We start from the raw sequence: 22252 nt of genomic DNA on the forward strand, positions 1-22252 counted from the left end.
ATTATCCATATTTAATGGAAAACACAGTCACTGCATAAAAATGAATAACATTTCTGATTGTGACATTTAGGAATGCCAATATCTGAATAACAATGTAAGTCAAATTCCATTTCCAATGACTAATGTGAGAGTAAACATACAGTATAACCTCTGTATAAAATCTGTCGTATGGCTATGATAAAGTCAGTTTTTATACGTGTCTATGCATCTGCTCTTGAAGCCTCATTGCTTGACATTCCCTGCGCTGGATCAATAACCTCCTTAATCGTATCTATCAACAGTTGCGTGTAAATCATCCACTGTATACAATTACTTTCCATTATTTATTCAATGCACTTCCTAGCACCATTTGCATCCCTCTTTATATATTTATCATATTGTTGATCTAACTATCAATACTTGAATCCTTGAAGCCTTTTAGACGTACATGTATATAAATAACAATAATCAAAACATGTCTGAAAGTTGGTCTAATGTCCATCTTACTTCCTCAAAGTCCACTTTTTCTCAGACCAAATCGCAAAGATATTCACTTTTAAAATTAAAAAGTTTTTTTTATATTGCATGAAAATAATGCCATAATCAATATCTTAATAGTTTTCTGTAGATTGATACATGGAGTAGTTGATGTTGCCGCTCTACATGTCTACATTATACAGTGCTTTTACCTAATTAGCTGTGTATTAGCTTATTGTGATGTTTTGTTTAGCTGTAGGTCCGTACATTTCTTCCTGTTCACCGTCTGCTTTAAATCTGTCAATAAAGTTTGTTCATTGAGAAGGATTTTAAATATAAATGGACTTACAATATGCATCCTGTGTGTGTTAACATACACTGTCTCTCCATGTGAGGAATGGATATGAAAATGGAATACTGTACCTCTTCCCACTTCCTGTTTGTAACCCCGCCCACTTTAACCACCCAATGAATGCAGAGAGAGAGAAAGCGCCACTTTTTAGAAAACATTTAAGCAACATGTTTATTGAAATAGAATCTGCTTTTAACGGTAAAAAACACAACAAAAAAACACTGTACATGTCTTTCCCCAGAGAAGAGTACACAATTGTGTGTGAGGGGGTCGATATGAGGCCGTGTGTCTTTAAATCTGAAGTGCCAGCTCAGGTGTTTGCAGGTTAAATATTAACCTAGCATGAGCGCTAACAGGCTGCTAACACCAGCCGAACAAGGAAACAGTCTGCTCCATATATATGCGATGGTGATGACAGTCAATATGCAGGTGTGTGTGTGTGTGTGTGTGTGTGTGTGTGTGTGTGTTAGTGAGTCTTTGGTACAGGTGAACAGAAAGTCTTTAGAAAGCAGGGAGAACAATGAAATGTCCTTGTTAAGCACACACACACACTGGACACACACGATAATGTTGCAACAAAAACAGCAGATGAAAGTACAAAACAAAAGCAAAATTTCAACATATATATTTACAGCATGAACATCTTAATGTGATTGTCTCCACGGTCTTCACAGTGCATGTGACATTTTAGTCTATCAGATAAAACAGCCGATGTGGCGTGAAAGCTCGTCACCATCACGCCGTTAATGGCCCCTATCGCTACTTCCCCCCCCCCCCCCCATTTTTACATTAAATAGAATAGAGCAAGGCACTCTGGGTAAAAGAAGGCGAAAGCGGGCGCCTGGAAAATTACCTGCCATTAATCTGTGCAAACAATTGACTTTTTAAACCCCAGTGATTGGGAACACGGCAAAATTAAAAGTCGCATTTCAGCTGACCTGACAGGAGGTGCGGAGGTTAGGAAATGGTTGTATTTAGTCTTAGTGTACCTTTTCCTTCATACTGTATTGGCTTTTTAACAACCCTCCCTCCTTCCTCTTTTATTCCCTTTCTTCTTGTCTTCACTGCCTGGCTCCCTGACCGAGCAGAAATTACTTTAATTGGTCTGAACTGGATGGAAACACTCTAAAGTGCTCCTATAAGCCAGTGTAGTTCCTGGCCAAATAAAAGCCAAGAAACAATGGGTACCACCAAACAAAAGGAATTCACAGTCACTCTTCTTTGTCACACTCCAACAAGCTGATCCGGGAGCAGCTTTAAAACCCAGGATCAGCCCTCCAGAAAGAAAAAAAAACACATTCAGACTTCATGAGGATGTCAGAGTGAACGTCTCAATGGTCGCAGTCAAAACACTTGTGAATAATAACTCATAACATCCTTCATTTAACCCATAGTGAAACAAGGTGAACTGAACACAAATGAAACAAAAGGAAAACACATAGAAGTTAAGGATAGACCCATATAGGATATCAAAAATGAACCATAATTGATATCTTCATATATCAAAAGTATGCCCTTTATTTTTGTTTTACTGGCTTTGTAAGACTTGTAATGCTTGTAACATTTCAGGAACTTATAATTCAATAACGTGTAATTGTAGAAAATCAACCACAGCAAAATAAATCAACACAAACATACAGTATATCATTAACCCTCAAGCATGTTCTGGATCATCAGAGTTCATTTTGGGGGATTATGGTCTCCAAATAACAGCAGATAAATATTGGTATACCCATATTTGGTCTATCCCTTATGCAATATTTCATGGTGTGAATAGTGTGATGTCCAAAAAACAAAAGAACAGAACAATGGTGAACACATCCAAACCAAACCAAAAAATAAAAGAGAAAACAGCCGTTTGGAAGTGGGTGCTGTGCAGGGGAATCAGTGCAGCTTTGGTGGGAGAATATCGGCTTTGCAAAATAAGTCCCAGCGTGACTACCACACCCGGTTGGTCCAATAGATGTCCCTTTGGTACGTGTTTGCGTAGTCTCCTACCTGTTTGCTGCTGTATTTGGGGGGGTTGGCCTTGTAGCTGTAATCCGAATATTGGTCGGAGCCTGTTGAGGTGTTGTCGCCCGTTCCCACGAAGGTGTTGGTGGCGGGGAGGTCCTGAACAGCCTGGTGCTTCTTGGAGGCGGAGGGCGACTGGGGCTGCAGCATGATGGAGGGTAGAGGGGAGTTAGAGCGGTAGTGACGTCCCAGATCGGGGCTTCCCGGTGGGTAGTTAAGGGGCAAGTGGATTCTGGGACTATCATTTACATTTTCGTTGATGAGGTTGAACTTGAGGCCTTTCTGCAGGCTGGCCTCCTCGTCCTCCTCCACTGGCTTCGCCGGTTTGGGAGCTTTTCCCTTTTTGCTCTTCTTCCCTTTGCCATTTTTGGGGCCTTGCTTGGGAGCGTAAAGGTCCTTGCTCTCCTTCTTGCCGGCCTGGTAGCCACTCTTAGTGTCCTTCTGCAGTCGGTGTCTGATTACCACCACCGCAACAATGACCATAATCACACCAGCAATACCCGCGAGGCTGCCATACAGGATGTTGCTGCGCTGAGCGAGGGCGTAGTTGGGATCTCCGGCAATGTCCCTGTCCAGAGGGGTGTAGAGACTGTGTCCAACAAGTGCCTCGATGAGGGACACATTGGACTTGGTGTCATTGACAAAAACATGGACTAAGGCGGTGGTGTGGCGAGGAGGTTTGCCTTTATCGCTGACTTTCACCACCAGGCGGTGAAGCCCGTTGTGTTTGCCGGTGAACTCCTCCACCAGTGTGATCTCTCCGCTGTTGGGCGAGATGTAGAACAGGTCGTACGGGTTGCCGCCTGTGATGGTGTAGACTAGCTCAGCATTGGGTCCAGAGTCAATGTCTTCAGCCTCTACTACCTCCACACGGGTGTCAAGCGGGGTGACGGGTGACATGTACTTGTAGGAGGAGTTAGCTGGTTTGGTGACGTAGGGAGCATTGTCATTCTCGTCCAGGACGTTGATTGTCACCCCAACATAGGAGGATCGAGGTGGGTCACCAGCATCTACAGCCTTCAGCCGGAAGGAGTAGGTGCTCTCCTTCTCACGGTCGAAGGATATGCTGGACAGGATGGTTCCTGTGCCGTTCTGGATGATAAATTTACCATTGTCCGGTTCCACATACAGCCTCACCCGGGCGTTCTCACCCTTATCTGCATCAGTGACGGTCACAACACCAACAGGATTCAGTGGCAGCATGTTCTCAATGACGGAGAAGCTATAGCCGCTTAGCATAAACTTTGGGTCATTGTCATTGCGGTCCAGAACATTAATCACCACGGTAGCAGTGCCAGTTTTGCTAGGAATGCCCTTGTCAGCTGCCGCCACTCGAAACTCATACTGCTCCGTCTCTTCCCGATCCAGCATGTTCTTCACACGGATCTCTCCAGAGTTGGATTGAATTTCAAAGAGCCTGGTGGCATGGAGGTCGATGATGCTGTAGACCAGCTCTTCGTTAGAGCCGCTGTCTGCATCTGCCGCCGTGATGACCAGCACCTTGTCACCTGGCTGGTTGCCCTCTGTAAAGTCCACCTCAACTCGTGAAGGGGAAAAGGTTGGCGTGTTGTCATTAATGTCTGTGACCTGTACTTTGAGGGAGTTGGTGCTGGACAGGGCAGGGTTTCCAGAATCCACAGCGACAATTTCAATCCTGTAATCCATAATATTCTCATAATCCAGCAAGGTAGTTGTCTGCAGGAAGTACTTCCTCTTCCGATCGTTGGAGGACTCGCTTGCAGGTCGGAGCTGAAAGGGGACATCACCGGCAACCACGCACGTCACCACTGCATTTTCCCCCTCGTCGCGGTCCGACACCTGGACCAACGCCACAGGTGTGCCGATGGGCATGTCCTCAGAGATGTTGGCCACCCCGTTGTGGTGCGTCACCAAACCGATACCACGGATCTCGATGGCAGGGGAGTTGTCGTTCTGGTCCCTGACGTTGATGATCACCAGGACTTTGGAGCTCTTGGAGTTGGGCCCACGATCTTTGGCGAACACAAAGAACTTGAGGAAGCTTTCCTCCTCGCGGTCCACCAGCCCCTTGACGTAGATAACGCCCGTAGACCGGTCAATCCGCAGAAGCCTCTGAACTGCCTCAGATGCCTGATGGAGGCTGTAGTCAATCTCTCCGTTGGTTCCGGTGTCTGCATCGTTTGCTCTGACCTGCAAGGACACAAGAAGAGGTTTAGCTTCTGACACGGTACCACAAGAACCCCAAAATAGGTTTTGCAATAAAATAAAAAAGTTTCAGAACATCTTAACTCCTCCAAACAGAATTAACGGGGTGCGTTACATCAAGTAAAGTGGTTCATCACTGTTGAGTTGCAGAAAATAACTTGGAAAAACAATACATTCAATTGAGGAAGCCATGTGTTTGATTTGATTTGGTTTCCATTACTGACAGGACATCTTCTGTATTGAACTCGTACACATTTGCAATAAACTCCCAGAGGGTTGTTTTAATCTTGGATCGATTCATAAGAAGTAACTGGCAGCCTTTGTTTCCCATTATATCTTCAGTTACAATTGAATGATTATTTAGATTTTTTGACTTTCCAAGAGTCACTACCGTAACTAATGCATCACCAAAAAGCCTTTTGTTCTATGTGTGAAACATAATAGACGATCATAGCTTAGCGCACACACACCCACACAACAACAACTAACGGCCGTGCAGCGGATCATTGGCATCTAATGGGCAGATGAGTGAACGTTAATGTTCCTCTCATTATCAGAAAAGCCCTGGCTCCTCGGGGCCCATTAGGACACAGAGAATGGACCAACATCAGACACGATCCGGCCTCGTACGCCCAAACCCAAAGTAAATGGAGGTAATTACTCAATTAGGAGGTACGATCAGTCAGCAGAACATCACTTAGGATGTGCTCATTAGGACACCTTTTCTATCTACACATCTAATACTTTTTAATTGCATTCATTCAATGCCATTGCTGCTGTTAAGAAATGGTCGCTGTGTCGTTTTTAAATGAAGTAGATGTTGAACAGCTGATTTAAATGTCCCAGGTGCAAAATCCGTCAGCATTTTCTTGGGACTTAAAGTCATGTGAGTTAGTGTTTTTAAACTTTAAGACCATTATTCCTTTTTACACATAACTGGGTCTGAGCAAAGCTTGCAATCAGCAAATAATCTCATAAAAATGGTTTGTTTTAAAGAAATCTGTATGATTAGAACATATTTAGACACACAATTGAGTCATGTTGTTTGGACAAAGGACACAGGTAGCTGAGATCAACCTGAGATGTCATAGTGTTTTTTGAAATACAAGATTAAGACCACTCTGGTGTCTGTAATATAAATAAATATCAAGCAAGATGTAAAGAGGGGGAAACAACTAGCCTGCTGAGTCCAAAGATTACAAAATATGACAACAATAATACAAACAAATATATATTATGAGTTCATTAGAGAGATTTATTTTTTATAGGTTGCCTTTTAAGAGAGCTGTTTTCCCCTGTTTGAAGTCTTTATGCTAAGCTAAGCTAACAAGCTGCTGGCTGTATCTTCATTCTGAGTGTACAGGTAGGAGAATAGATAATCTTCCCATAAAACGCAAAAGGTCAAATAATCATTTTGAGTTACAAAAATATTTGAATGTCAAGCTATATTTTGGGGGAATGAAATGCTACAAATGTTAAAATCTAGAGTATTTATTATTGATGTGATACTGCAGCCATAATGGTGAATGGTTTTAACATTTAACACCATGAAGCTTTAATGAAGGGCAGAATATGACATTGTCCATGTGGGGAAAAAATCACAAGTGAACATTTATTGAACGTTTTAGCAGGAAATCAGAGAGTTAAAAGGTGAAAGCAGCCAACAGAATCTGTAAGGGGATTTTCTTTTCAGCACTGACTCTGGTTAATACTGCCACATAATAAATATCTGGTTTCCTCTCGGCTCAGGATCACAGACTGTGACAGACCGTCACCGTTACCCGGGGTGACCGTGGAAACCACTGATCCAAGTCAGAGAGGTTAAGGTTAAAGAAAGCATGAAAGTGAAATTATAATTTCTCCCGTCCATTGATTTCCTTTCCCCCAGTGTGGCTTTAAGCAGCAGACATCACCAAACAGCGGTGAATTATTGACAGCTTCGGAAAATTGTGTATCGAACAGTTGAGCTGCTGTGATGAGGCTGGCCGCTCTCCAAGGCAGACGAAGAGCAAATACACAGCGTTTATCTCCCAGTTAACAATTAACCAGTTCACAAATGAGCCGGCCAAAGTCTCTGCTCGTTTTGCAACACTTAACCTCTCCTGTCCGCTGAATACATCTCATATTAATCTATTGATTTATACCATCCGACACAATTACTGGACATAAAATACACAGTTTCACACACACATGTAAATAATATGTACACATGACCAAATATGTATATGTTCATTTGAATTCATTTCTTATTTTATAGTTATTTATCATTTTAGCTTTGATTTTATCCTTAATTGTATTAATCTGTGCGGTCCTGTTTTTCAACCTTACCCTGTTGTTGATAAACTATGAATTTCCCAACGGGGATTAATAAAGGTCCATCTTATCTTATCTTAAAGGAGGAATCAGTTTAGACTTGAAAATGACTGCTGAAATATAATCCATCGCAGTTAATATCTTTATTTACTCAAATTAATTTCAATGTCACAGTTTTGGGAAGCTTATTGTACATTGATTAATCAGCTGGGTGTGCCAGAAATATTTGTAATCATCTTAATCGTTTTATTTAGCTGTGAGTGTTTAGAGAAAATGACTTTCTTGATATTCTCATTTATCCTTAATAATCCTTAATAAGCTTTAGATTTGATGAGATCCTTCATCTAAAAAGAACAACAATACTGGAGAAACAATTTGCCCGGGGATATTTAATTATCCGCCAAAGAACTGTTATGATTTGTAGTCAATAAAAGGCCCCTAAATGAACCTTTTTGACACAAATCTCAAAGCACTTAAAGCAGATTTGTTTGTTTTACATTACAGATGTTTCTCATTACTCTGTCAAAAACCTCCATGGCTATGTAGGCCTAAGAAGAACATGAGGTGTGACTGAAAGATTAAATGTACACAAAAAGCATGTAAGTGGACCTTGAGTAAAGATGTGTTTTATACAACCAAAGTCAAGATGTTCTAGGCCATTGTTGGGCGTTTGCTTCTGTCGGCCATTGTATTTTACTGATATAAAGTGACACCTGGAAGGAAGTAAATCCCTCTAGCACCTGACAGCTTGATTTTTTTAAAGGAAGCAGGAAAAATATGTAAAAACGCGGGTCAAAAAGCAGGGATATACAGGTGTGTGTCGCCATTGGACACTTTAAGCGGGTCTTGCAGGGTCATCAGTCGCCCCTGTGCCTCCGAAGCATCGCACAAAACGCACGTTAAGTGAAATGAATTCTGCTGCTCTCTGAAATGCAACGAGCCACATCCGGCAATAATACCAATAAGCCCCGTGGATAATCTCATGACTGACTCAGATTAAGTCATGCACGGCTCGCTGCAAGCCTGGCTGGTCGCTCTGCAGCCGGGGGAGCGAAGGGGAAGTGAAGAGGATACAGAGAGGAGGGTTTGTTCAACGAAGCCAAACCCAAGCGACATCACGTCCACCACGGGCTCAAAGGTGAAGTTGAATCAGTGGTTAATATGTGACTACACACAGAGGTCCCACGCCCTGCTTCACCTCCAACGCACCATCTGTCTGTACGGATAATTGAGCAGCGCATTATGTGCAGTGTTGTCCTGCAGCGAGACGTGTTATCGCCAACAGGGCCAAAGGGTTCCTCTGTAATGTTTGCACGACAGGAACAACTCTGTGACACGAAGAGGGACAGATTTATCCAGAGTGTAAAGATAGAAAATGACACATTTTCAGGTTCATATTTGTATTTTGTGCCTTTGAGCTTTAGTGTTTGCAAACCATTTACAAGCACAAATACCTATTTACACTAGAGGAAAGGGAATACCACAAAAAGCACAATATGGCCCCTTTAGAAGCTTAAAAGTTGGAATATCTATGCTGTTTTTTATGACCTCTTGACGTATTTTCAATTGAGTTCAAGTGTCTAAAAAGATCTATGTTTGTTGAGTTGTGCAATTACCTTTTCTCAATTGCTTCCAAATACTATAAAACCTGGCGATATGTGTAATTTTAATGAAGGTGATGTTGCCTTTCATTGGGTCTCCTGTAATGCGTTTTCTTTCAGTTTTAAGTAATGGACCATTTACTTTTTAGATGTTGGTGTTTCTTTTTTCTAGATCAAGGATTTAAACCGAGTTAAGCGGCAGCTGACGAACATGAGAGGTAACCAATTAAACAACACATTAAACACAGCAGATTGCATTGACCCTCAAACTGAGTTATACCACAACCTGTTTCAAGTCTCCCCTCACAAGTCTGGTTTTATCTGAATTATCTGACCCACTGGTCTGGAAGAAGAACATAAGCTGAACCTGGCAGCGCTTTAACAAACTCCAACCACCTTTGATATAGGCTGCAAGAAACATTATTTTGACCATGTTGTGTTTTCTGTTTAATCACTCATTAGGTCAATATGACATTTTCGATGTCTCCAAATGTCTTGTTTTATCCGACAGACAATCCGAAATCCTACACTATTCAATTTGAAATGATTATATAATCAAATAAATGGAGAGAAATTGACATTTAAGAAGCTGAGACCAGACAATGTTTGACATTTTGGCCTGATAAATGACTCTATCCTTTATCAGAGTTGTTATTGACTGATGTTAAATGTCAATCAATTTATCAAAATAAACGTTTGTATTGCTGTAGTTCAGATAATATGAAAGGAACATGTCATTCAATGACACACAGGAGTTTCTCTCAGGTTTAAGTGTGAGAGAGGAGTCAGACCTTGTACAGGTTTATTTAGAGACATGAAATGAATCGGCAGTCTGAACTCTATCAGAGGCTTCACAAAACCAACATAAAGTGTTTTTTTAAACTCCATGTAACCGTCACACACAAAAGCACCCTTTTTTGGTTGTCAATAGTTCGACTATACACAGACTTCACTTGTGTGTGTAGAGTCTGGTTCTGCTTATTAAATGGCTTTTGCCAAGTGCTCTATCAATAGTTCGGTTTAGCCCTGCTTCAAATGAAAAGTTGAAATGTTGTCATCGTTTTTTGCTATATAAGTGAATTACAAATCAAAGATATCACACCATCACAGTTTTTGTTTATTTGTTTGTCCTGGGGTCCCTTGAAAGGCGCTATCCCAAAGATATTGAAGTGACTGTTATTTAGTATATATTGATTGTTGTGCTTTTACTTATGTCTTAATGTGTGCATATGTATAAATGTGTCTGTTGATTGTGTATATATAGGATTGGATATACATATTTGTATACATATATTAGTATTTGTTGTATTCGGGATTGTGGGAAACGGTATTTCGATCTCTTTGTCTGTACACACGAGAGATTGACAATAAAGTTGACTTTGATACAAATCGAATCTATTATTATTATCATTATGGAGATATGATCTGTGTACTGTGGGTATTGTCCACAGTATTGACTGTTACATGTCCAATATGTGTAATATGTAATGTAAAGCGCTTTGAGCACTTGAAAAAGCACTCTAATAAAAAATGTAATGACTTTTTATTATTATGACTGACCTGCAGCACAGAGTGTCCCTGGGGGCTGTTCTCCTGAAGCTCCGCGTCGTAGTGAGTCCTCTCGAACTTTGGTGCGTTGTCGTTCTGGTCGGTGACGGTCACCCTCAACAAGGCACTGCTCGCCCTCGGCGGTTTCCCTCCGTCCACCACGCGGATGTTCAGGTCGTACGAGTCCTTGATCTCGCGGTCCAGATTACCCATGACCACCAGTTGTGGTAACTTCTCATCCGAATCCAAAGCCACCTGAAGGCTGAAGAGCTGGTCTGCGTCCGATCCGGTGGTCAGAGTATACTCCGCCACCCCGTTGTGTCCAGAGTCTCTATCGGTGGCCATGGGGATGGAGAAGAGGGCGCCGATGTGTGTGTTTTCGGGGATGGAGAGGGTGAGGATGGGCGAGGAGAACTGCGGCGTGTTATCGTTGATGTCCAGAACCTCGATGCGCCCCTCGATTAGCCGTGGTCCCGATCCGAGACCGTTCACCATATCTGTGATCGACACCTCGAACTCCAAGAAGCATTTGTCTCCTTCGAACAGGTTGCGGCAGTCCTTCAACGTCTCGCGGTCGACGGGGATCTCGGTGGTGTAGATGTCGCCGGATTTTCCGTCCACTCGTAGGTACGGCGATCCCACTTCCAGTTTGTAAAGGTGTCCGGTGTCGGGAAGACCCTGGTCCGACGCCAGGCTGCCGATCAGCGTGTTGGGCGGCTGCTCTTCAGGAACTCGGTACAGGATGTCGGTGGGCGAGGCGCCGCATGAAACCAGCAGGACGACCGAAAAGAAGAGCAGAACTTCCCGCCTCAACGCCGCCATGTCTCCACCCAACAGCACCGATCTGAAAGAGACAGAGAAAGAAACAGATGAGCGACAACACCCTTGACTTTCTGTTTGGTAGGATGGAGTAGTTCTTAAATCATTGCTTTAACTTAATACCAAATTAACAATAATGTCATTTTTTTATAAGAGCCATAGTTTTTGGACAGGTGGTAACATTGTCAGATATGATCCTCAATGCATTCTTAATGGCGCTCAGTGCTGCAGTTGGTTGCCATGGTGTTGCTGGGCAGATTGAAACCTTTGATCTCTGGGCACACAAACAGGTGTTATGCTCAGCACAGAAACAAACACTGACTAACACACTGGACTTTAACAGACTGTCTCAGCCTATTCTTTTCTGTCTGATGGAGACTTCATACTGACTTCAACATGTTCCACATATTTGATACATTATTGGTGACTAAGACACCACTGGAAAATGGCAACCAAATCAACCAAACAAAGCAAAAAAGAAATGAATGTATTTAGGTGTTGATTGTTATGTAGGGTTAGGGTTCTCCTTTTGAGATGAATGTACTTTTAGGCGTGGTCTGTAATCGTCCAAACGCCAGAAAATAAACAAAATGTGTCAGATGTATCTCACTAAAAGACTGTCCAATTCATCTCTCTGCTGGGCTGTTATTTGTTATTTTTTAGGGATGTTTGTGTGAGGAGGTTTCCGGCCGTGTCGTCTTGTGATTGGCTGCGTGCGGTGTGCAGAAAGCAGCTGAGCGGCTCTGACTGATGACTTCCTCGTGCTGCCAGTCCACCGCTCTGACAGGAAGACAAACCGAGCACTGCCGCTGCCAACGGCGACACTTCCCCAAAAAAATACTGATGAGTTGCAGAAAGAAGGAACGGTACACCTCAAAGTCTTTGAGACTTCATGAAAGATGAGAAAGTCTTAGAACTCCAAGAACTAGGAGGACGAAACATATTGTTCTCTAGCTTTCAGCATCACAAAAGTGTTTGAAATCAGTTTAACCTGTCAGCACTTCCCCGTGGAACAACTGTAAACAAACAACCTTAAATGGGTGTTTACCAATCAGATGCTTTGGCTATAAGCCCCAGCTGAATGAAATGTAACGCTGTAATGCAAAAACCAAGATCCAAGATAAGGTCCACGAACTCACTTTTGGGTTTTTATGTGAATAAAAGACCCCTTTTTGAGCATATGTGTGGTTTCCTATGTACAAACACAAATGTACAGATAAAAGCGGTTGTGTTCGCTTTACATTACAGCTTTTTCCTAATTCATCTGTAAAAGAAACCTCTGACCGATAAGGTTTACTCACTAACTTTTTACTCGTTTTTTTAATTACATGTCATGGTTCTCTTGAGCAGAATAAACCTGCTTACCATGCCCACTTTAGAAGACTTAAGATAGTTAATCAATACGTCAATAATCTCGACTAAATTAGATACAAATCAAACATTAACGACCCAGGACGAGCTACTAAACAGACCTATTCAGGCGTTAGTACGGCTGCTTTAAGAAGACCTGATTACGTTGACGATACTGAAATAAAGCGACCCACAGAGGACGGGGAAACCCTCTAAAACCTGATGGCTTGATTTGGAAAGAAAGTACATTTTAAACACTGCATTATGTTTCCTGAAAACACTGAATGTGTGCCAGCTTTGGACGAATGAAGCTCAAGGAAGAGTTGAATCTTCATCAAACGTAATACTTCAATACTTATGTCCCTAATATTAACAGACAGTCGACATTCAGCTCTTTAATGTGTGTTTTAAAGTGACCCAGTGCACAGTAACGCGGGTCAGCAGTGTTTCGCCCTCAGGCTTTATGTGAGTAAATCAGGACAAAACGGACTCATCAGACTAATGTGTGTGTGGCTCCTTCAGTGCCGACTTATAAGTGCTTCGTATGAAACCAGAGTGTGTATAAACCAGATCAGACACGAAGCTATTTGACCATCAGCACGACATGTACGTGTAATAATTAAAAGTGTATTTAATCGATACTGTTGTTACTTGTAGCGCTGCACGATTTGGAGAAATGTGCGATTATTTGGTGCGGAAATTGCAATAAGGAAATGTTTTTGTCTTATTATTCTCCTTTATCTTCATATTCTCAAGTACCTCACAGCATTTAAGGTCTTCAAAGGTCACCTGTTTAGACTTTAAGATTGTTTTTTTGTAATTATATTTATGTTTAAATACACTTTTTTAAAATGTTTACTAGTTAATAAGTGTTTTGGTAACTCTGTTTGGAAGGTGCTGTAATTAACGTTTATTATTGTTGATATACGAGAAATCATTAGTCTTAAGCACATTCTTGTTACCTGTTAAACCTAATGTATAACTTTAAATGTCATTTTGAGTAAAGTATAAGAACTCATCTTGGCTACAAACTCAATGTAAGGCATAACACTTAATTTATAAATGTATAAGAGACGATACAAAGCCATCAATTCAGATATTCTTTATCCGACTGTCATCAAGGCTGAATGCACACACACACACACACACACACACACACACACACACACACACACACACACACACACACACACACACACACACACACACACACACACACACACACACACACACACACACACACACACACACACACACACACTTTTCACCTGCTGTCTGGTGTTCACAATGTTATTTTTTCAGATATAAACTCTTTCTTCCCTTTTCTATTCTTTTCTCGCCCTCTGCACATTTTTTCTTGGCAGCAATTCCTCTCAGACACACACTCAGTGTTTCGTGATGGAGGAGTTTCTCGGCTGCGGGTCGACCAGGTTAATCTGGAGAGCGTTTTTTTGTTCTGCTCACGTCCTTGATTTGGAGGAACACACACACACACACACACACACACACACACACACACACACACACACACACACACACACACACACACACACACACACACACACACACACACACACACAGGAACATGGACTAGAATGCTGAACAGGAAGCGGGAAGTCATCCTCTTCCACCTAAAACCACTGTAGCGCTGTTAACACTGTGTGTACTGTGTGTGTGTGTTGTATTGTGAGCCTGTTGAGTCTCCCGCTGTGTGAGAGGGCCTTGCACAGATTCATTCAGTGAAATAAAATGAACTCCTTCAGAGGCTTCACAAAACCAGCATAAAGACTTCTCAATAAAGTCATTTTAACTCCAAACGACCCTTAAGACATGAAGCACCATCCTGTGTTCGAGTAGTGTGCGACTTTATACAGATAACATGTGGTAAATGTGTGTATAGAGTCGAGTTAAAGCTTGTTAAAAGACTGATCTTTACACAAAGTACGGTCTAGACCTAAGCAATATGAAAATATGTAATTGTGTCATGTTTATTAATGTATAACAAATTAAAGGGTGACATGAGTTCCCTTCCTGAAATGCCTTTGTTTCACACTCAGGTTCCTATTGTCTAGCGCTCCAACACATAGTACATGATAGGCTAAGGGGCGGGACATCTCTAGGTGGTTGACCAATCACAACAGAGCCAGCCAGCTAACCAATCAGAACAGACTGGACTCTGGTTTCAGACAGAGGGTGAAAAGAGGTGCTGCAGGACAGGCAGTATGAGAAAAATAAAGAGCTTTTTGAACATTAAAGCATGAAGACATGTAGAGACACTACATACTGATATACACCTGAACATCAGCAGGAGAGGACTCTTTAAAGTAGAGACACTACATACTGATATACACCTGAACATCAGCAGGAGAGGACTCTTTAAAGTAGAGACACTACATACTGATATACACCTGACCATCAGCAGGAGAGGACTCTTTAAAGTAGAGACACTACATACTGATATACACCTGAACATCAGCAGGAGAGGACTCTTTAAAGTAGAGACACTACATACTGATATACACCTGAACATCAGCAGGAGAGGACTCTTTAAAGTAGAGACACTACATACTGATATACACCTGAACATCAGCAGGAAAGGACTCTTTAAAGTAGAGACACTACATACTGATATACACCTGAACATCAGCAGGAGAGGACTCTTTAAAGTAGAGACACTACATACTGATATACACCTGGACATCAGCAGGAGAGGACTCTTTAAAGTAGAGACACTACATACTGATATACACCTGGACATCAGCAGGAGAGGACTCTTTAAAGTAGAGACACTACATACTGATATACACCTGAGCATCAGCAGGAGAGGACTCTTTAAAGTAGAGACGCTACATACTGATATACACCTGAACATCAGCAGGATAGGACTCTTTAAAGTAGAGACACTACATACTGATATACACCTGAACATCAACAGGAGAGGACTCTTTAAAGTAGAGACACTACATACTGATATACACCTGAACATCAGCAGGAGAGGACTCTTTAAAGTAGAGACACTACATACTGATATACACCTGAACATCAGCAGGAGAGGACTCTTTAAAGTAGAGACACTACATACTGATATACACCTGAACATCAGCAGGAGAGGACTCTTTAAAGTAGAGACACTACATACTGATATACACCTGAACATCAGCAGGAGAGGACTCTTTAAAGTAGAGACACTACATACTGATATACACCTGAACATCAGCAGGAGAGGACTCTTTAAAGTAGAGACACTACATACTGATATACACCTGAACATCAGCAGGAGAGGACTCTTTAAAGTAGAGACACTACATACTGATATACACCTGAACATCAGCAGGAGAGGACTCTTTAAAGTAGAGACACTACATACTGATATACACCTGAACATCAGCAGGAGAGGACTCTTTAAAGTAGAGACACTACATACTGATATACACCTGAACATCAGCAGGAGAGAACTCTTTAAAGTATAGACACTACATACTGATATACACCAGAACATCAGCAGGAGAGGACTCTTTAAAGTAGAGACACTACATACTGATATACATCTGAACATCTGCAGGAGAGGACTCTTTAAAGTAGAGACACTACATACTGATACACACCTGAACATCAGCAGGAGAGGACTCTTTAAAGTAGAGACACTACATACTGATATACACCTGAACATCAGCAGGAGAGGACTCTTTAAAGTAGAGACACTACATACTGATACACACCTGAACATCAGCAGGAGAGGACTCTTTAAAGTAGAGACACTACATACTGATATACACCTGAACATCAGCAGGAGAGGACTCTTTAAAGTAGAGACACTACATACTGATATACACCTGAACATCAGCAGGAGAGGACTCTTTAAAGTAGAGACACTACATACTGATATACACCTGAACATCAGCAGGAGAGGACTCTTTAAAGTAGAGACACTACATACTGATATACACCTGAACATCAGCAGGAGAGGACTCTTTAAAGTAGAGACACTACATACTGATATACACCTGAACATCAGCAGGAGAGAACTCTTTAAAGTAGAGACACTAAATACTGATATACACCTGAACATCAGCAGGAGAGGACTCTTTAAAGTAGAGACACTACATACTGATATACATCTGAACATCTGCAGGAGAGGACTCTTTAAAGTAGAGACACTACATACTGATATACACCTGAACATCAGCAGGAGAGGACTCTTTAAAGTAGAGACACTACATACTGATATACACCTGAACATCAGCAGGAGAGGACTCTTTAAAGTAGAGACACTACATACTGATATACACCTGAACATCAGCAGGAGAGGACTCTTTAAAGTAGAGACACTACATACTGATATACACCTGAACATCAGCAGGAGAGGACTCTTTAAAGTAGAGACACTACATACTGATATACACCTGAACATCAGCAGGAGAGGACTCTTTAAAGTAGAGACACTACATACTGATATACACCTGAGCATGAATAGGAAACATTTGGTGTAAACAGTACCAAAAGCGCAAGGATCCAAAGCATTTCTTCTGCTGTTTCAGAAAATTGAAATACAAATAAATCTGTATTCCTTTTTATTAGCAAGAACAACATAAAGTACAAACTCATGACATAAAATAAAGTGTAATGTCTCCCTCTTTACCTTAAATATCACCCCAACACTTTAAGATTTTCTTTATATGATATTCCAATAAAAGAGTTCATAAACGAGTGTCTATAGACGATTGTTATTCATCTTGGAATGTTCAAAAAAAGATATTCAGTTTATAACGATAAGAGAAAGAGAGAGAAATAAGCTAAACACATTGTCAACAAGTTCAGAGGCTAAAGGCAGCACATGTTTGTTGTCTTGTTGCTTTTGTCCAGTTGTTCTTGTTCTTGTTTGCTCCCCTGCTGTGACACACACACACACACACACACACACACACACACACACACACACACACACACACACACACACACACACACACACACACACACACACACACACACACACACACACACACACACACACACACCAGAACACACACATACATGTCTAATGACCCCTGTTTAAATGGGAGTTAGTGTGTTTAGGTGTGTGTGGGGGTTGTTGTGCTTGCCAGTGTGAATGTGCATGTGAATACCCCTGTGTGTGTGTGTGTGTGTGTGTGTGTGTGTGTGTGTGTGTGTGTGTGTGTGTGTGTGTGTGTGTGTGTGTGTGTGCAACAGTGTAAATGTATTTGTGTGTTTCTTTTAGCACATATTTCCGCAGAGCTGCCAAATACCCACTAACCAGCGACCTCTGACCTCCGACCCGCGGCATTTTCACACGTTACTGTGGAAACGGGACTGGAACAACAGGGTTTACTGGCCGACGACCAGACGGCCAACAATGTCCCGAACAACAGGGAGTGTGTCTGAACAAAACTAATGTTCCAGTTTAATACCATTTGTATATTTCCTTGGTGAGTTATATCTAATATAATCATTTTGTTTTATAACAGCAACGGAAAAACATCTAATACCAACTTTCGGTACTTGGATTCTGTTAGAAATTAAGATCAATGTTTTATGGCATAATGTACCTTAAACATACCGTCAGTTTAAATGCTATTTTATTCTGGAAAAAATCGGAAGTTCTCAATACCAAGCTTTTATTCTGAAAATCTTTCATGACGACATCCGGGACTACCGTCCAGTCGTATCATTAAAGTGGCTATTGACGCCGTTAACATGCGTTACATATAAAGTTATGAAAGAGATAAGGAGGAGAAAAGGCATGTGGAAGTAAGCAATGAATGTAAAATGTCGAACCTTCTCAGAGACTCCATTTAGTCTCCTTTTTAAAGCCTCTCTCCTGGACGCGAGAATAACGAACATAGATAACAATTCTCGACAATCAGGGTTAACGTGTTTTAAACCTCAGTAAAGGGATCTGACCTGACCCCACAGCTTGTTTCCTGAAAGCAGAGTTTGATTCAAAGCTAACTTTTGTACAAGTCTATCTAAACTGAAAGTATTATTTAGGAGCCAAATCATTAATGGTTATGAACAGGACCTGTAAAATCCCATTTGTTGTTATTTCTTGTAATTGTAAAAGTAATTTATTTGGTTGTTTTGTAAAGAAGACAAACATGTCGCTGATGACCTAATGTTTTATTTATAAGAAAAATATATGCTAGAGGGGGGAGGACCAGAAACGTTTTTTAAGCTTCTTCTTGCCCCTGTTGAACATGACGGAGACTATCTGAGAATTATTATTGTTTTGTTGTTATTATTTGTTTTTTGTACTTTGTTATAATTATTAATTTGAGTGAGAAAAAAAGGAAAAAGAGAATATATGGGTCATTCCAGAATTGGACGACATGTCATATAAAAAATCTAATAATCCATGCCCAAAATGCTAAAACATGCACTTGTTGTGTTAAACATACTTGTCTTGAGACAACATGTATATAAAGTTGTAGAAAAAGTGGTTTCAAAATATTATTGAAATGATCAAATAGCTCTCGAACATCCCCTTAAATGGCATTTTTCTCTTGTCCCCGCTTCTTGGTGACCAACGTGCGTCAAATATAACATTTAAAATAGGGATTTGATTTACTTTTGTTGGTATTATTCTATTGATGTCTCTTGTAATGGTAAAATCAATTTGTTAAATCATAAACATATTTTAGATAACAGTAATTTTGCACAGACGGTGTGTCCCTCAACATGCGCTCAACCCTGTTACCCAAACCTTTTTAGATTGGCACAGGAAGTGAACACACTGTAAGTCAGATGACACACAGGAAGTGAACACACTGTAAGTCAGATGACACACAGGAAGTGACATCAGCAAGCCATGTGCTAGTGCCATGGGTAGAGTGTGGCACTCTGACCCACTCAACCCTGTTACTGATATTATATATATATATATTATTGTTGTATGTTTTTGTTTCTGACATGTTCAATAAACCGACTAATGAATAACTTGTGTTTCACCTGCAGGTCAATAGAAACCAGAATATGCAACATGAGGAAAGAAAGAAGCTTATTTTCTGATACTTGGATAATCGATACTTGCCAAAACCGTGTTAAAATCCTCCTTAAGGTTACCAACAACATCATTCATTATGTCGAAACACTTCCTACACCCTTAAACTTTAAGAGTGACATATTGTTAAAAACCATTGTGTATTCAATGAAGAGCGAAAGTGTGTTTTTAACAGAAATCTATCCAGACATTTAATGGAAAGGCAAGGCAAGTTTATTTATATAGCACTTTTCAACACAAGGCAATCCAAAGTGCTTTACAAAAAATGAAAGACATTAAGAAAATGGCAATTAAAATCAGTCATTAAAAAGAAAAGATAATAAAATAAACATTAAAAGAAAAAATATATGGTAATATAATGGTAATGGAGATATTTTGATACTTAACGGCCAAAGACATATTACGTTTCAATATCTCCTTAATCAATCAATACTTAGTCGTGTTAAAAACCTCATTCAAACAATGTTAAGAGCACCACATTGATTCTGCCGGTGATTTTCCAGTTTAACTTCAACATTTATGTCCAAATTACCTATTGTTTGCCCCCCCCCAATATGAAACTTGACACCAGAGTTGTTTCCAAAGATCTTGAACTTATTTAAATGGGTCATAATTTTCGATAATTCCATTTACAGCTCTTGATAACTTTGAAATCCTCCACAAAACTCCCATGTAACCCGACTCTCGCTGCTGTTAGCTCAAACTGACAGCAGAAATGTGAATGATGTGTCCTGTAATGTAAACTGTACCAAGTGGAACCGGAGCAACAGCTCTAAGAGAAGCTTGGGAGCGGGTCGAATGTCACGGAAAGAGTAAAAACAGAATCAAAGTGAAGTCCTGTTGACGTGCTTGTTCACATGTACGAGTGTGTGTTTATGTGTGTGTGTTGCCTCCTCGGGGGAATTAGGGATCGTCCGGCTCGTCCGTTTTCCCACAGTCTCAAACGTTCTCACCACTGTGTGTGTGTGTGTGTGTGTGTGTGTGTGTGTGTGTGTGTGTGTGTGTGTGTGTGTGTGTGTGTGTGTGTGTGGTAACAAAGAGGTCGAGTCATCAAGCAGCTGGAACCAGTTTCTATATGTGTGTGTTTTTTGCAGTACAAAGACTTGATAAGGACAGTTACATTTCCATGTGTAAGGAGCCAGGCAGCAAGTGTGTGGCGGTTCAACTCCGATGGTCGGGCGAGAGACAAAGAGCCACAATAGGAAGTGATTGAGAGAGAGATAGTCATCTGTACATTACAATGCAGCTCAATGGCCCTGCTACCACCCCCTGTGTGTGTGTGTGTGTGTGTGTTTGTGTGTGTTCACTATTGATATTCAGAGTGTGCTTCCAATGTTAATGTGCCACCTGCATCCCAAGGTATAACTACTGTGCATTACAACACATTAAGTCTCTGCTGCAGCTGTGAAGCCAACATCCTGTCATTTTAATGCAAATCTAGAGTCAGATGTAATATTTCTGAGTATGTTTTGCTAAAGACACATCTTCATTTATGTGACATGTATATAAATAACTTAGAAACTACAATACATCCCACATTCCACCACGAAAGAGTGGTAAAGTAGAGCTTTAATGGAATACTGATACTAATATTGTCATAAAGACGTCTACAATTTGTATTTCTACACACAATTCCCTGATTTGGTGAATCTGTTATCACACAACTCCAAAACATGCTTTAATCATTCGCAGACTTTTACCAAATTGATATAAAAATACCCCAAAATGACCGTTATACATCCTTATTCGTCACATTACACAACGTAAAAGTGTTAAATACAGCTTCTTACTTGAAGTCTGATACTAATATTATTAGTGGTGCACGATAATGATCGGCCCGATATTAGGAATTATGACGTCATCCCGATAAACCCGATACCAGTATTAATAGCCCCGATAATATACAATATATTTTTTGGGTAAAAAAAAAGAAAATAATACTGCGGTGTGGATGGATGGGGATGAGGGGCGCTTGTTTTTCACTCGGCTCCTCCCGTTTTGCCAGTACTGTGGTATTAGTGGTTTAGGAAGAGGGGAGTTTTTCACAAATCCAGCGCTCCCTAACTCGTGCCTGGCTGTGACGTAAATGGTGTGCGGCCGTGAAGCCAGGACAGTAAACAAACATGTCGCCGGTAGTATGGGACTATTTCAAAGTTTCAGAGTTAGATAGTTCGCTTGCTATTTGTATTAACAAATGCTGAAGTTCCACGAGGAGGGAAAAAGGCAACGAGCTATAATACTTCCAACCTGATTAGTCACCTGAAACATCGCCATCGCTACGATGGTGTGTTAAAAGCGTACGAAGACGCCTGCGCTGCTAAACTAGCGGCGAATCCAAAGCCAGCTGCAAAGGCACCGGGGCTTTTACCTATCGACGAGGCTTTTGAAAAAGGCAAGAAGTTTGCCAGAGACGACCCCAGGGTTAGTTTTGTTCATAGTAGTAATGCTCATGTCATTTGCTCACTACTAGTCTTTTTTTTACCACCAGGTGTGCAAAAACTACAGGTACATTTAATATATATATATATTATATTATTATCGGTTATCGGTATCGGTCTTGAGAAGCAGGAAGTTATCGGTATCGGTCTTGAGAAGCAGGAA

General features: G+C 41.0%; 1 protein-coding gene across 3 annotated transcripts in view; it reads right to left on the reverse strand.

The window, feature by feature from the left end:
- Positions 1-949: 949 nt before the first annotated feature.
- LOC117557334 (protocadherin-1-like) overlaps positions 950-22252 on the reverse strand; it is a 31887-nt gene continuing 10584 nt past the window's right edge. For 2 of the 3 annotated variants that reach the window (XM_034233130.1, XM_034233131.1), the window contains exons 2-3: positions 10480-11311; positions 950-4990 (exon numbers count right to left, since the gene is read on the reverse strand). In XM_034233130.1, the coding sequence (XP_034089021.1) occupies positions 2747-4990; positions 10480-11289 (3054 nt within the window). In that variant the 5' untranslated portion in view covers positions 11290-11311 and the 3' untranslated portion in view covers positions 950-2746. The remainder of the gene's footprint in view (positions 4991-10479; positions 11312-22252) is intronic. The other variant, XM_034233133.1, reaches the window with a different exon arrangement.

Source organism: Gymnodraco acuticeps, unplaced genomic scaffold (genome assembly GCF_902827175.1).
Source record: "Gymnodraco acuticeps unplaced genomic scaffold, fGymAcu1.1, whole genome shotgun sequence".
Classification (NCBI taxonomy): Eukaryota; Metazoa; Chordata; class Actinopteri; order Perciformes; family Bathydraconidae; genus Gymnodraco; species Gymnodraco acuticeps.